This window comes from Gavia stellata, chromosome 4, assembly GCF_030936135.1.
Source record: "Gavia stellata isolate bGavSte3 chromosome 4, bGavSte3.hap2, whole genome shotgun sequence".
Lineage (NCBI taxonomy): Eukaryota > Metazoa > Chordata > Aves > Gaviiformes > Gaviidae > Gavia > Gavia stellata.
Window position 1 is genome coordinate 5,038,520 of NC_082597.1, and position 14,874 is coordinate 5,053,393.

At 45.6% G+C, this 14,874-nt stretch overlaps 1 protein-coding gene across 1 annotated transcript in view; it reads right to left on the minus strand.

Moving 5' to 3' along the window:
• Positions 1–14,639, minus strand: part of SFMBT2 (Scm like with four mbt domains 2) — a 103,010-nt gene extending 88,371 nt beyond the window's left edge. The window contains exons 1-3 of the mRNA XM_059816903.1: positions 14,534–14,639; positions 7,130–7,224; positions 3,472–3,712 (exon numbers count right to left, since the gene is read on the minus strand). Coding sequence (XP_059672886.1) covers positions 3,472–3,712; positions 7,130–7,224; positions 14,534–14,639 — 442 coding nt within the window. The remainder of the gene's footprint in view (positions 1–3,471; positions 3,713–7,129; positions 7,225–14,533) is intronic.
• Between the last annotated feature and the right edge of the window lie 235 nt (positions 14,640–14,874).

Below are 14,874 nucleotides of genomic sequence, written 5' to 3' on the forward strand. Positions count from 1 at the left end.
GGAAAACAACCTCATCGGCTCTGTGCTGAGGAGGAGGACAGTGCTTGGGTAAGACACAGGAGGGTATAAAGGCTGTCCCTGTTTCCGTGCAGGCTAATATAAAGGGGAAATTTTAACTAACTGATGGAAAGTCTATGTCACATCCCACCCCAATAGTGCAGAAAACAAATCCTACTATACGACCACAGCGACCCTGCCACTGCCAATGAACTTTGAAGCAGGTTCTCCTTCCTCATCTGAATTACAATTGCTGAGGGGCCTTGTCAGAAAGGATGAAAATTTCACACTCAGCGACATCAGGCAGTAGCTACCCACGGCTCTACACCACAGTTAATATGCAATAAAAAAGAAATCTCTGTCCCAGGACGTGACTTTAGAGCTGATCAGTGCCAAAGCTACAGACCATAAGGACGGCTTCACACTTGCCTCAGCTAGTTCATGAATAAACATCCCATTCATTCAAATGAGTTCTATATTAACTAATTTAAATAATTTTCATTTTGCTTTGAATGGTAAACAGATCTATTCTGCCAGGATAGTTGAGTTTGCAATTCAAATTACACACCGATTTGTAATGAGAAAAATATAATTAATGGCAAAGCAAAGTAACTACAGTTTTACTCCTCTGATTTCCTGCAGGGAAGGAGGGGGTGGAGGGTGAAGCTCGCAGGCACGCACGTACTCACACCGTCCTTTCATAAGCCAATACATTTTAACGCAAACTCAAGTATTTGGCTCGAGCAGCCCTATTCTAGTGCACTGCACCATAATGTCATGGGAGGACATAACATGACTTGACATTATACTCGCAGGCCCCATGATGCAATACTAACGTCACCCAATAAATAATCATGTAACAGTCTGTAAATTAAATGAATTCCTTCTATTGGGATCATAAACAATAATTATTTGGCAGCTGCCCCTTAGAAGCTCTGTGTTGTGCTGAACATTAAATCAAGCTCTATTGATTCGCTAAACTGAACCGTCCCATTTTTTTGCATCTCTCTTCCATCTAATGAAATTCTTCGTCCTATCACTCTGTACCATTCTTGTCTGGCATCACATTTGTAAGACAATTGTCGATCAGCCCGATCCGATTTGTAAGCAGAAACAGAGCATTGTCCCAGTGCTGGTATTCTGCCCATTAAACAAGTCCTTTTTGGCAGATCTGCTTTTTAACCAAAGCCTTCAGCTCCTGATTAAAATCAAACCCTTAGGACAGACAACTGGCCCTGGCCAAGCCGTTTGCATGATCTTGCAAACAGATATCCTCGCTGTAATCAAGACATGCGGAATCAGGCCTTTAGAAAAAGGGTCCATGCAATTTGAGGCTGGCTTTCGTTTCTTCCAAAGGTTTGACAACAAAGGAGCATGCAATGCCAAAAAGGTAAAAAACCTCCCCGGAGTTCATAGAGAACATCGCTTTCTCTATAACCAATGTAAAGTCTGATCCTGCAGGCTTCACCAGATAAAACCCTCAGCACTCCAATGAAGTTTGGCTCGTTTAGATACATTCACTGATCAGCCACGCAATTAAGCACAGGACAAACTCCAGACATCCGTGTACAGTAACTCTAGTACTCACTAGCTACCTTTAAAAGCTGGTCAGAGCTCAGTTCTCCCTATACCAGATGAGGAGCACTCTTGAAAATTCAGCTTCTTCCCTGGGGTGTCCCAATGGGAGCTATGATCTTTTGAAAACCCACCTTCGAACCCTGCCGGCAAACACCCAGAGGAGCTCTGCAATTTATGAGCACATTTAGGACCTCTCTCTTTCCCAGGTGAGAGAAGTCCTGAAGGCTCAAATCCTCCTGGGCATTTTAGATGCCTCATTCCAAAATACAACTGAAGCTCTTAAATGCTTAAATCTCTTTTGAAATTACAACCTACACATTTAATGTATTCTTTTGGAAAACTATACTAAGACATATTCATTACAGTTTATTCACTGAGAATGGGAGCGGGGAAAAAAACAAACCGAAACAGGGCAGTTGCCCAAATTTAAGACCCTGAGTACAGTTCATCACCCAGCCAGAGGAGAAAGGAGGTATGACGCAGTGCGCATTTGCAGTCATTCAAGCAAGACAATTCACACGAAGTAACCACAACCCAAAGAACAAATTCCAACATTTCCATGAAAAGCAGTTGCCTCCGGTTATAAAACAATGGTTATTTTGCTATTAAGACAGTCGATAAGATCTCTTACCCCTTGACCCTGGCGTTTTTAGATTTAGTTTACAGCACTGCACACCTTTCTGGTAACATTGATTATAATCCACGTAATAAAAGGTAGTTTAAGAGACCAATAAAATAAAATACCTAACCCCTCTCACATCAGCTTGATTTACTAGCGCTAAGCCAACAGATTTGTCAACTATATTTGTCTTCAAGAATTCTTTTTTAGGCAATCAATCCTCTGTTTATTCAAAAGATAGACCAGAAAAAAAAGGTAAGTTTAGCTCAGAGTTCAGCATACACAAGGCAAGAATGTCAGCTCTGATTCAAAGACCATGTCTACAGCTCACTTCAGTGGGAGGTCAGGCAACACCTACACCAGGAAAATCACACACAGCACACAAATGGCACATATACTTTTTTCAATGGTCACATGCAACAGAAAGTGAAAGAATAACTTCAGCAGCAGAATCCTTAAATGAGACTTTTCTTAAACGCATGCACAAGCTGGAAGCTAAATATTCATCTCTTCTTCCCTTGATCCAGAATAAATGGGATATATGGTGGGAATACGTATGAGTAACAATGACGAGTATGCCTCTGCTTGGAGCTACATAGTGGTAAGGACACACAGCTGTTCCATCGCTGTACACAGCCAAAAAAACACCATTTTTTCCTTACACACTGAGGATCAAATTGTATTATTAACAAATTGTTCCACACGGACCACTGAGTAATCTAGAGCTCTTGCATTCAGCTTTTGTGCACCTAAGAGCTGATAAGCAGGACATGTCCTTACCTATGATGACCAAAGTTTGCTACCTTTAGTCGTGTGTATCTGCGTTAAAAACTGCATGAATCTGGCAATGGAAGGTTTTAAACTTTCATGGCAAAACACTTGAGTGCACAGCCAACTTCTGGTTTTGGTTACACCCAAACTGACCTTGCTTATTTTAGTTTATTCTCATTCTGACTTTCATCCTCCCTTCTTACAAGAACAGGACAATTTTCTCCCCCAGCTGAAAATCACAGCTTTACAATTTAGCAGTAACTTTTCTTTTTAAGACAGTTTCCTATAGAAGCACCTTCTGCTGTTACCAACCAGGGCAAAAAAAACTTTGCTAGAGGCCGACTGGCAAACGGAATCACCCACTGATCTGTGGGGACCTAACCCTGACTGCATCACCCAACACCAGTTGAGGATCTGGAGTACCCATTCCATATCGACTGCAAGTCTGGAGATTAACCACCAGCCCAACACTAGAGCATGACCCTAACAAAACACACAGAACTCACCATCTGGAGGCATCAGGACCTTGTTGTTCTGTGTACACCAGCCAACCGGGTGAAGATCTGCTGTCATCACGTCACACCAGAAATCCGCCCTGCGGTCATCTCCGTAGCCACAGTAACGAAGCAGCAAGAGCTGTCCACATGTTGTAATGATCGTAGCCACCCAATACGTGTCCGGATTGCTCTTGTTGGCCACTTCTAATTTCATCCCTGGTTGGAAACTGCTTTGAAGGCTGATTTCAACCTTACAAAATGAGAAAGGCATGGTGTTACCTTTTCTTCTTTGCAGGGAGATGCCCCTCCCCAGCTAAGCAAGATAATGCTGCCCTTAAAGAGCAGCTCTGGGATAGGACATGAGTTGATGGCCCTCCTTAATCCAACCACCTCCTTCACAATCTGTCTGCGCAGGACCATTCCTACTTCACTGGCATATACCCCATCATGCAAGGTCCCACATGCTCCAAAGAGGCCCTCCAGCAGTGGTAACCTCAGGTACACTAGATCTAAGGAGGACTGGTACCCATCATCGCATCATAAATCTCACTAATGCCTGGGAGAAAGGCAGCATAACTCACATGAGGTTGTATTTCCCACTGCACAGCTCCGTCAGGCAAATCACAGGACACATGCAAGGTAGATAGGCAGGTACTAAGCACCTCTAGGAGGTAAGCCCAACTATAAAAATTAGTCATATAACAATACTGAAGCACCTCTTGAGGCTTGACAAGCATCAAGGGCTGAATGCTGTACCAGGCAGACCAAGGAGAGCGTTTCCACTAAATCCATCCCCAGCAGCTCAAGCCTCAACTGATTCACTCTCCCAGCACCCTGGTAAATAAGGTATGACCCATCGTTGAAAGAAGCAAATGGTTTGGGTCACTGTCCTGCCATCCAATGGAGATGTTACTTCCATTTATCCCACCAGTGACAGGTCACGTGTAACTTGCCTTAGGACACTGGAGATGTCAGTGCATCTCTTCTAGGACACTGCAGGGACTGCCAGGGACTGCTGGTAAACACTAGGGCCTGCTGTAGGCACATCATAACTTATCTTCCAAGGGCCAGTGGGATTTCTCTAGCTGTTGTTGATAAAGGAGAGGTGGATGCTGGTTCACTGGTTCAGGTGCCAGCCTTGTCTTCAGAAGACCATCCAAAACGTAGCCTGTTAACTCCCTATGAGATGCTTAAGGACAGGTTCTCAGTACCTTATCTCCTACTGAAACCAGAGAGATTATAAAGTCTGGTTTAAGCCTGTCTCTGATTAACTTTTCAGTTAAATGACAGGTTAAGATGCCTCTTTTACTCACAAAGATAAATATAATATGGTCTACTTGGCCACCTGAGGACTTCTCAGACTCGGGGATGCCAAGTTGCAGAGAAAAAACTGAGCTCCTCTGGGATGTCAGCAGTACTCCCTCAATCATCCCACTCCAGCTTATGACACGAGTGCTGCCCAGGCAAAGCCATTTATTATTTGCAATTAACAACACTCCATGTGCCTTTACTTGTGTGAGCACTTCCATCAGCATCAATGGCTGGAGTCACAGAATAGTTGAGGTTGGAGGGGACCTTTGGAGATCATGTAAGACTGAAGAAGCTCTGTGACATTTACTTCTTTCCTTAGTCACAAAATAGGATCTTAGCTCTTGTGATGCTAAGGGTCCTCATAAATAATCCAGGATACCTGTTCATCTGTAGTTTTTCTCCTTGTGCTCCCCGTAAGTAAAGACCAAAGTGGTATTCTGGAGGCAAGGGACTTGTGACTGGAAATCACACAAAGAGGGGATACAAACAGACCGATAATATAATCCTCTCTGAAGGCTTTCAGGTTCCTGGCCAACCCAGGGTTTTTTGAGGATCAAGTTTCAGATTGTGAAGCATAGTCACTAAGGACTCTTCCCAGCACTAACTTGTCTCACACCAACAGTCCCAGGATTGATGTGCTGTGAGACACTCCAATAAGCAGGATCAGCAGGATGAGGTGGGCATCTCCATGCACCTAAAGACATCGTTAAGGGCTTCATGAAGCACAAAACTTTCACCTGGATCTGGTATTTGGGTTAGGGCCCCAAGTAGAAACCTGGAACAAGATGCTCTCTCAAGACAGCTGCTGGACCAAGGATAAACGCTACAATAAAACTTTGGCATTGCCCTGTAACTCTCCTTATGGTCCTTTGTCCTGCAATACTCCACTGTTGTTACAATGGAAGCAAAATAGGGGATGGAGGATTGTATTATTTTTTCAGATGTAGATAGAAGAGAGGTTTTTCATCACTGCATCTCCTTACCCCTTCAAAACAAGACAAGGAACCACCTGGAGACAAAGGTGGTTTAATGGTGTGAATGCAGTCATCCAAATAGAGACTTCTCTTAAAGCAGCAACAGGTTCTTTCGGAAGCTTCCCTCTCACTGCAGCACAGTTCCCAAAGGGTACCTCCGCCAGCAGACTCAGTGTAAGGCAACCTAGAGCATCACAGCTAAACCCCCTCCCTTCTTGCTGAAGATATCCACATCCCCCAGAGCATGCAGAGCAGCCAAGTGAGGCTGGGAGAAGAACCAGCACAACTGATGAGCAGCTGTAGCAGAACAGGCTGCTACCTGTTCTTGGTGGGTCAGGCAGGAGGATGAGCAGCACCATCCTCATGGGACTTGCAGTTGAGGACAGAGAACCACCATGACTTCTTGTGGCTTTACTCAGATGAAGGCATCACAACACCTTCTCACTACACCTCAGCATCTCTGACACAGTCTTGTGGTTGAATGACAAAGATGTCCTGGAAAAATCTATCAAGGTAGCCACACATGCACACCCTTGACTGTGACAAAGAACTCATACATCAGCTTAATTTCTGTCCCATGTCCTCATGTGACATCACACATGTGGTGCTGAAGAGAAGTTGTTAAACAACTGGTGGTGAATGGAAAAGCTGGTCCCAAACAACAATACGCTTGACTGCGATGGGCTCTGCTTGGAGACAGTCTCCTTTCTTCAATGCACACTCTTATCTTCTTCATGAGTCAAGATTTCGGAGACTTTGAATGTTACTTGTGCTAACACGGACCAGAGCCACAGACCATGCTGTAACTACCATGGCTGTCTATATGAGCCACTTTTACTCAGGAAAACGCATCACCTACCCAAATGCTTGGTTCTTACACTCCTGAGACAGCATCTCCACGCAGGAGGCTGAGATGGTTTCCTACGGGCCATGCTGGACTCTAGTGCTGTGTGACCCTGCTAGTCAGTAAACCTTGTGTTAAGAGGACAGCTTTGGAGAAATAAGGCACGCCTGTGAGATGAGTCTCTACAGGTTGGGATGGAGAGCAATGAATAGCGAAGAAAACATAAATGGAAAGAAAAAAATGAGTGCATTATAAGCAAAAGGAGAGCTACAGAAGCCCTCAAAAATCGAAAATTTAAACCCAAGGCAGAGGATAAGGCAGTGGCATAGACACCGCGCTGAGCTGTGATTGCAGATGATGCAAACACACCAAGTTCACCTAACACCAGCTGAGGGCCATTCCTATGCAGGTTGCCGCATGCACAGAGGGATGATTTCTCCCCAAAATGGTCAGACCCCACTTCAGTTCCCCAGGGACCCCCTGAAAACCAGAAAAGGGAACGCGCGCAATGCCAGCAAAGCTCAGACGAAGCACGTACGTGTTTGAAGGAGGTGTGGGGAGCAGCGCTGGCTCCTGTTTCCTCCAGGAACTCGTCCCAGTTGAAGTCTGCATCCTCAATGCTGGAGCCCTCATCTGTTCAAAAGCAAAAAAAAAAAAAAAGAAAGAAAGAAAAGCGGACTAAAACACGGCCAAAGAAGGCAAAAGTTGTGTCAAAGAGTTCAGGGTGAGAATAGCAACCAGTATAAACATCAACACAAGGGAAAACAGAAAGCTTGTTTTGAAGATCTGTGCTTATCCAATTTGACCGACTCTAACTGCGCCTTCAGCAGGCTTTGGGACTTTAGCAGCCAACACTTTGAAACCAGAAATGACTCTGCTTTCGCGGCAGTGGGGGAATAAACCCATCATACTGCAACAGGCACTTAGAATCATAGAATCATTTAGGTTGGAAAAGACCTTTAATATCATCAAGTCCAACCGTAAACCTAACACTGCCAAGTCCACCACTAAACCATGTCCCCAAGTGCCTCATCCACACGTCTTTTAAATACCTCCAGGGATGGTGACTCCACCACCTCCCTGGGCAGCCTCTTTGATAACCCTTTCGGTGAAGACCTTTTTCCTAATATCCAATCTGAACCCCGCCCAGTGCAACTTGAGGCCATTTCCTCTTGTCCTGTTGCTAGTCACTTGGGAGAAGAGGCCAACACCCACCTCTCTGCAACCCCCTTTCAGGGAATTGTAGAGAGCGATATGGTCTCCCCTCAGCCTCCTCTTCTCCAGACTGAACAACCCCAGCTCCCTCAGCCGCTCCTCATCAGACTTGTGCTCCAGACCCCTCACCAGCTTCGTCGCCCTTCTCTGGACACGCTCCAGCACCACAATGTCCTTCTTGGAGTGAGGGGCCCAAAACTTGTACTCTTTCATTCTGTATTTGATGACTCTCTTGCTGCAAGGGAAGTGGCTGCCTGGCCGCTATCACAAGGGTGCGATGGCCTTGCTCGTGCCCAAAAATCAGGTCACCCAGCACTGTTAATTACAGCAGTGCCCTGGTGATAATATTAAAAGTTGCTTCTCTTCGCTGAGCGGTGTGTAGAGCAAACACGCCAACCCTTGGGGCTGGGGAGCCCCAGCTTCAGTCCTGCCACCCTTTCTCTCCTTCCTCAGCATCCCTCCACCCAGAAATCTCAACCGAGGCCCCCATGCCTCCCTCTTCCCCCAAGACTACAGCTGCTTTCCCTCAAATCCCCCAGCACCCCTCACCAGACCACTATTGCCTTCTTACTCCCTGCACTTGTCCTCGCCCCATTTCAGACTTGGGGTTCTGCATCATGCCTCCCCCACCCACACCATTGCCCCACACGATCCTTCCCCACGATGAAGGACTTGACATTACTACTCTTTCTTTATTCTTTTTTTTTATAACCACGCTGAGTAGAGCACAGCTGAGGCCTCAAACCATCGCTGAAACACACACAGCAATAATTAAAAATAAATCTTCCTTCACTTACAGAAAATCAGCCAAATCTGATTGTTTTCATTTTGTTCCCAAGCAATCTCGCAAACCCAGTTTCATCCCCAGAGCAAAAATATTTACAGTCTAGCAATGAGCTCTTTGCAATAAGCATTTATCAGGCAAACTCTGCGAGACCCTTACCTGCCCAAACATTCATCAGCGTGGTCATGATGTAATTAAAGTGACTCATGACAAACTGAATTAAGAAACCTCCCCAGACAGTTTTATGAAGAAAACAGCAGGGTTAATTTATTGCAATTATTGCTACAGGTCTCCAGTTTCCAGGACCAGAAAATTATGTCGTGCAATGGGAATTTCTCATTATTAAAAGGGGAAGACATAGGTTTTATTTGCTGCCTATGGAGCCAGACATACATAAGTGAGGGGAAAAGAGTGGATCAGAAGAGGGTTTTTGAGACAGAGCTGGTGGAGGGTGAAGATCTGTCTGGGAGTTCAAAGAGGAGCGCGGAGCTGTCGCCGCTGTTAAACACTCTGCACACTGCTGCATCAAGTCTAAGGTCTGATTCCTTGCCTTAAACTCAATTAACCTGCTGAAATATGAAGATGTAAATCAACATTTACTCCCGTGATAAAGTAGCTACCAGATGACTTTTCAACTCAGCAAGACAAGGAATAACCCAACTCCCTGATTACAACCTGAAAATTCAATGTAGAATAAGGGATGGGCCTTGTTTTGTTTCTTGCAATCATTGCAAAAACCTCCAGGAATAGAAGCTGACTCCGTTTGAGATATTTGACCCAAAATGAGGGGTTTGTTCATTCTTGACTGAAAGATAAGCCACAGCTTAACTGCAAGGTAGGAGCTTGGTGCAAAAATTGCTAAGAGTTTCCTTCATCTGTATCACGCAGGCAGGCAACTTAGATCATCAGGGAAATTTTTCAGCCTTACTGTCTGCAACCCCGTGGAGTTAATGTTTTAGAGAAGAGCCAGGTCCAGAGATTTCAAAGGCTGAGCCTCCAAAATGAAGTACGTTAGTCCACCGGTGGATACGGTTATCCAACCCAGGCTTAAAATCACTCCGATGCTTAAGCAACTTTCTACCCTGAGCACAACCAACTCCCGTCCCACTAAAAGTCAGCAACATCTGACGTGAAAAGCAACAGGCGAAAGCAAAGGCTCCCCACTTCTGCATCCAACTGCGCTTGTGGTGTTGGGATGGGCTGCTCAACAACCCCAAAGACACCTTCACCAGGGTGTCTGACATGGACAGGACACTTCCAGATCAGCCCTGGGCTCTCTTCTCTTCTGCTCAGATACTTCTACTTCAGAGCACGAGGCACTTCCCTCAGCCCACGATGCTCTCTGTATATTCTCAGTTTTTATTACTGCTTTTTGCTCTAACCTGCTGGGTGAGTCCAGACAAGTATCCCCTTTTCTCCAGCCTTCCTCGGTAGTCTTACAGGAAGGAGTCATTCCACAGAGGAGTGGAAGCCGGGATTTTTAGACAGTTCAGTGTATAACCTCCAGCCCTTGCAGGGAGCAATGTCTCCAGGGTGACAAAATCTTCTGCAGAATTTGCCAACAGCACGTCAATCATGTTAGCCTTACAGATGCTAGTTATGGATGCAACAAGTCCTCCTGTACTTCATAATCTTATTACCCGTGACCTGCTCTGCCACGTGCCGACACGGAGAGACTCACTGGCCCCTCTCTTCCCACAGTCCAGCAAAACTCACAACGGCACCTGTTTAAAAAAATATCACCCGGATCACTCCCTTCTAAACCCAAATTGAGAGGCTTTAAGACCCCAGGCGAGGCAGCATGAGAGCGGCAGCCTTCCCTCCCTGTCAATTCATTTCTCTCCGACACATCACAAGTCTGACTCCTCTACCATATTTTATCTGCAGACTTCATCAGGAAATTACTTCTACCAGGTCTGTGAAAATAATGTCAGAGTACTCATTTATCATGGTATCAGTGTTTTATTTTGCTTTGTTTTATCACAAAGGATTTTGAAGGGACTGTAAGTTTCCAAAATGTTTTTTTATGGACTTCCTTCTCTTCCAGAAATCTGGCAGGGGGGCATCCAGAGCAGAGACAGCGTGCCCCAGGGATGAGACCATCGCAAGGGACTCAACCCCATCCATGCACATAACAGGGCTGTACACTAATCTCCTCACCCATCAGAAAAGCCCTGCAGTTGAGAAGAGGACACCTCTTGAGGATCTCTCTCAATCGCCTGGAGATCCCCCAATTAAAATGCAGATAGAGAAATGCAAAGTCTCTCTTAATATACGACAACGAAGATTGTGCCCACTTGAGAAGCGGTTATCACAAAGCCGATCTGCTCGTCGCTCCCCAAGTCACGCGCTCCAAGAACAAAGTCCTGGCTCTGCTGGAGAGCTGCAAAGCCCCAGGTGCCAGCACTTCACAGAGTGCCCTGCGAGATGACAAATCTGGCATTAGGCTGATTTTACATATCACCTCCCTTTCCAATTATTGGTACTTAGACCCAGTGCTCTTTCTTAATGAAAGAGTCAAGGCTGGCTAGCCTACAATACGGCGATGTATAAACAAGCCCAGGGTGGCAAATAAAATCAACAAGTCATTATCTGTGAGCCTCTCAATGGCTTTAAAGTGCTCATGCATTGACACTATAAAAATGCAACCGTTCCAGCTGCTAACAGCCTCCCAGGATGTTTGGCTATGGGAAATAAAGGGGATAAAAGACCCAAAACCTGTGGCTCCAGAAACACAGATTTTTCCCAGGGTTCACTGAAGGACAACATATGTGTGGCAAATTGCTTAGCCATCTTATTTATAGCCCATAGATACATTCATGACTTTTTGAGTGAATGGAGAACTGAAATGCTTCAGCAGTTAACACACCAAGCGAGGCAGGGTGCGGGGAACCTGATCAGCCACAAACCTCCGGCATGGCCTTGGGACAGTCACCAAGATCCACATCCTCAAAGAAATTTAGGCACCACAGTCCAGTTCTTCTCATTCCAAAAACAATGTCTATGGTTGACAACCCAAATCTCATCCTGGAGGCTCCTACCTCTCTCTCATGGATATAAATGAATCCAGTGGTGACTAGAACAGGCTGCAGGTGCCCACTCTGGGAATGTCTGAATTAGAGGTCATGAATCCCACCTCAAGAGAGGGGTCTGCACCACGTGAGCAACAAGGATTGAGATGTTCCCCTCTGCTCCACCCGGGGTTAGCTTTCTTTATCCTCAGCACAGAGAAACAGGCAGCTCCAGATGGCGACTCATCCCAAAGGCAACCCAGCACCTGTGTTAAAATGGGATGAATTCCTTTCTGGAGCTGTATCTTTCTCTTCACTGGTGATACAGGCATCAGCAAATGACTAGGTTTTGTAAGGTGTTTTAAGACACCTCAGCTCCAGATTCAGATGTTCAACTCTAGATGACCCCCAGTAGCCCTCTCTATGAGTCACACTATAGAAGGGAGACTCCTTCTCCTTCATGTCTATGGAAGAACCCAGGGCAATATTTATGTTCTTACCTAAGGCAACATAAAAGTGTCCTGCTTCCTTTAGGTGGAATGAATCCAGGTTTCTCATCACAAGCCCTCCATACCTACACATCCTCCCCTTCACAGAGACAGTGCACTTTCCCTGTATGCTTTCCCTCCTCCTGGATGCCTTGAGACATCCATTAGATGAGGGCAACTATGTGTGATACTTCCCCCCCCAGGTAAGTTCCTATCATGCAACTATTTCTGGTTCAGAGGTTGCCTTGAGACAAACATGGTTTCTAAGCAGTTAGTATGCTGCCCCCTTCTTCAATAAGCATGTCCAATTTCCCTTTGAAGCCATCTGAAACAACCAGAACCACTGCATATACCATGGAAAAAACCCAAAACTTTGGCTTGGCTAACAAACCCACAGCACAGAAAAGTTTCCACCTCTCTGTGTCCCACCTAACATGCAGAGCTTAAGAGCCCAGTTGAACCTATAAGCATCATGGCAAGACTGATTGGACCACCCCACATCTCACAACACGTTTTCACTGCAACACAGCCAGTTCGCATTTTTTATAGGACATCCCTCTCATTTTTCCCTACCCCTGCTGACCTCTTGAAAGCCCAACTGCATTTCCATCTCAATTGCACAAACATAATGCAGTCGCTTGCTAAGAGCTGCCCAGGTGGGCACTGGCAACCTGCAGGCCAAATGTGCCACCCTTGTTTATTATTTTCATGGCAAAAGTTGTAGAAGATGGTTGCATTGCACAAGGGGCTGTGCAAAACAGCCCATCCTCACCCTAAAAAGCGAATCAAGTCACCTCAAGGACCACAGCTCATAGTTTAGCTGGCATGGTCTCGCATTGCTGAGTCTTCCCTCCCAACTCATTAGCGAAGGTGGCAAAGATTGAAAGGCCGGTCACAGCTTTCCAATGGGTGGTGTCCAGGGAAATAGGAAAATCACTGCGTCACTATAAGAAGTGAAGAAACTAAAGACCGAGTGGCCAAATTTCTGAGGTGCTGAGGGAGAAACAGTGAAAAGCAAAGACACAGCTTTGCAAAGGACTTCAGCACAGCGCTGACCAATGAAGCACAAACAGCACCACCAGAGAGAAAATATGCAAAGGACACTGAAGACAAAGTATGCAGAGTTTTTAAGCAGTCACCCCAACACTGCTACTGTTGTATTTGAGTATGAATCAGTGATTCACCACTGCTGAGGGCACCTATTTCCATGGAAGTAGACTTTAGGCAGCCCTTTAGGAGGCCCACCTGCAAGCATGGACTTTCATCTGCCATTTATATCGGAGGATCCTTTTGTCAACAACAGCTCTTACAGAAATGCGAGTTCTGGAAAAGCATTCAAGCATATGAGCACCAACACAAGTACCACAATGCAAAACCAAACCCTTTTGTACAGATTAACTGACTGATAGCTCAGTGTTGTCCTCCACAAGCTCATCAGTTGAGCTCTTCCATGCAAACACAGAGCAAGGATGACATTACAAGTTATAGCTGAGTCAAATGAAAAATTCAGTGCCACTGGGAGAGGTCCCATTCCCACCAGCATGTGCTCTGGCCCTCCCTCTTCCTCCAGCCAGTTCGACTCACAAAGCTCGCAGGAAATTATTCACTTTTTTTTCTGTATTACCTTTCTGCTGGGTTAGCAAGTCGATTGACTCAGCCCAGGGTGTGATGGGCAGCAGAGGTGGTGCAAAAGAACAGATGGTATAAAGATGGGTCTCCGATTTTAGCATCAGAAAGAAAGTAGATTGAGTCTAGCCATAATGTGCAACTTCACCATAAGATACAGTCTCCTCCTGTTAAGGCTAGATATGGGAAGTTAAACCACCTAATTCCAGCGGAAATCACCAGAAGCTAGCACTTATTTTTCTATATCTACCATGATGATGCCTGAATTTAGCAGGGTGAATCCTAACCTTTAGATGCCCATCCCAGAGTGTTACAGAGCATCCAGCCATACCCATGAGCAAAAGGACAACATGCAACCAGCTCTCCCCTGGCTGGTCTAATGTTTGTGAAGCCCTCTCACCTGAAGCACTTAAAAAAATTGTGAAGGAAATGAGGGGGAAGGTCAAAAAAAAGGAGAAATACTGCAATTTCTGAAAGCACATTTCCTCTCTTTAACCACAGAACTTCAACAAAATAAAGAAGGGTGGGGAAACTGGAAGACCACAATATGATGTCCTGAGAAAGATTTTCCATTGCTTTTTGTTTAAAATTTGAATAGCTGCTACGTACTGTAGAAGAGATCCAGAAAAAGAAAAGCTCAAATTTCCCAACCCATCAACCATGGGACACGGTCCAATCCGTAAGACCCAAAAAAGGCCTTCAAGCTGTACAACCATTCCCAATGCTCCCCTGGTAACATGGCTGTCCCCACCTCTACCAGTGATCAGTTGGAGGGCTGTAACAGTGAAGACAACCCATGGGGGCAAAGGAAAGCTCACCTGAATCAAACTGCTCCCTGTTGCCATTGGCCGGGCTCTGACCCTCCTCTGGGGAGAGATGCTGGGTCTCTTGCATGGCGGCGATGAAAGATGCCCTTGTCTCCATGGTTCAGAGGAAGAGGCCTTGCCTTCCTAATGCATCTTGCACCAGGGAGCACCTAGAAGACAAGCTAAAAGAAAAAAAACAATGAGTGATTTGTTCTACCTACACCAACCCATTCCCTCAGCCTTTCCTAATGGTTTTCAAGTTATCCCATGTTGATTGTAACCCTTCGATCCTGCTCCCTCCTCTAAGGTGAAGCTAGAGGTGGATGAGGAACCACAACGAAGGACCTTAGTGG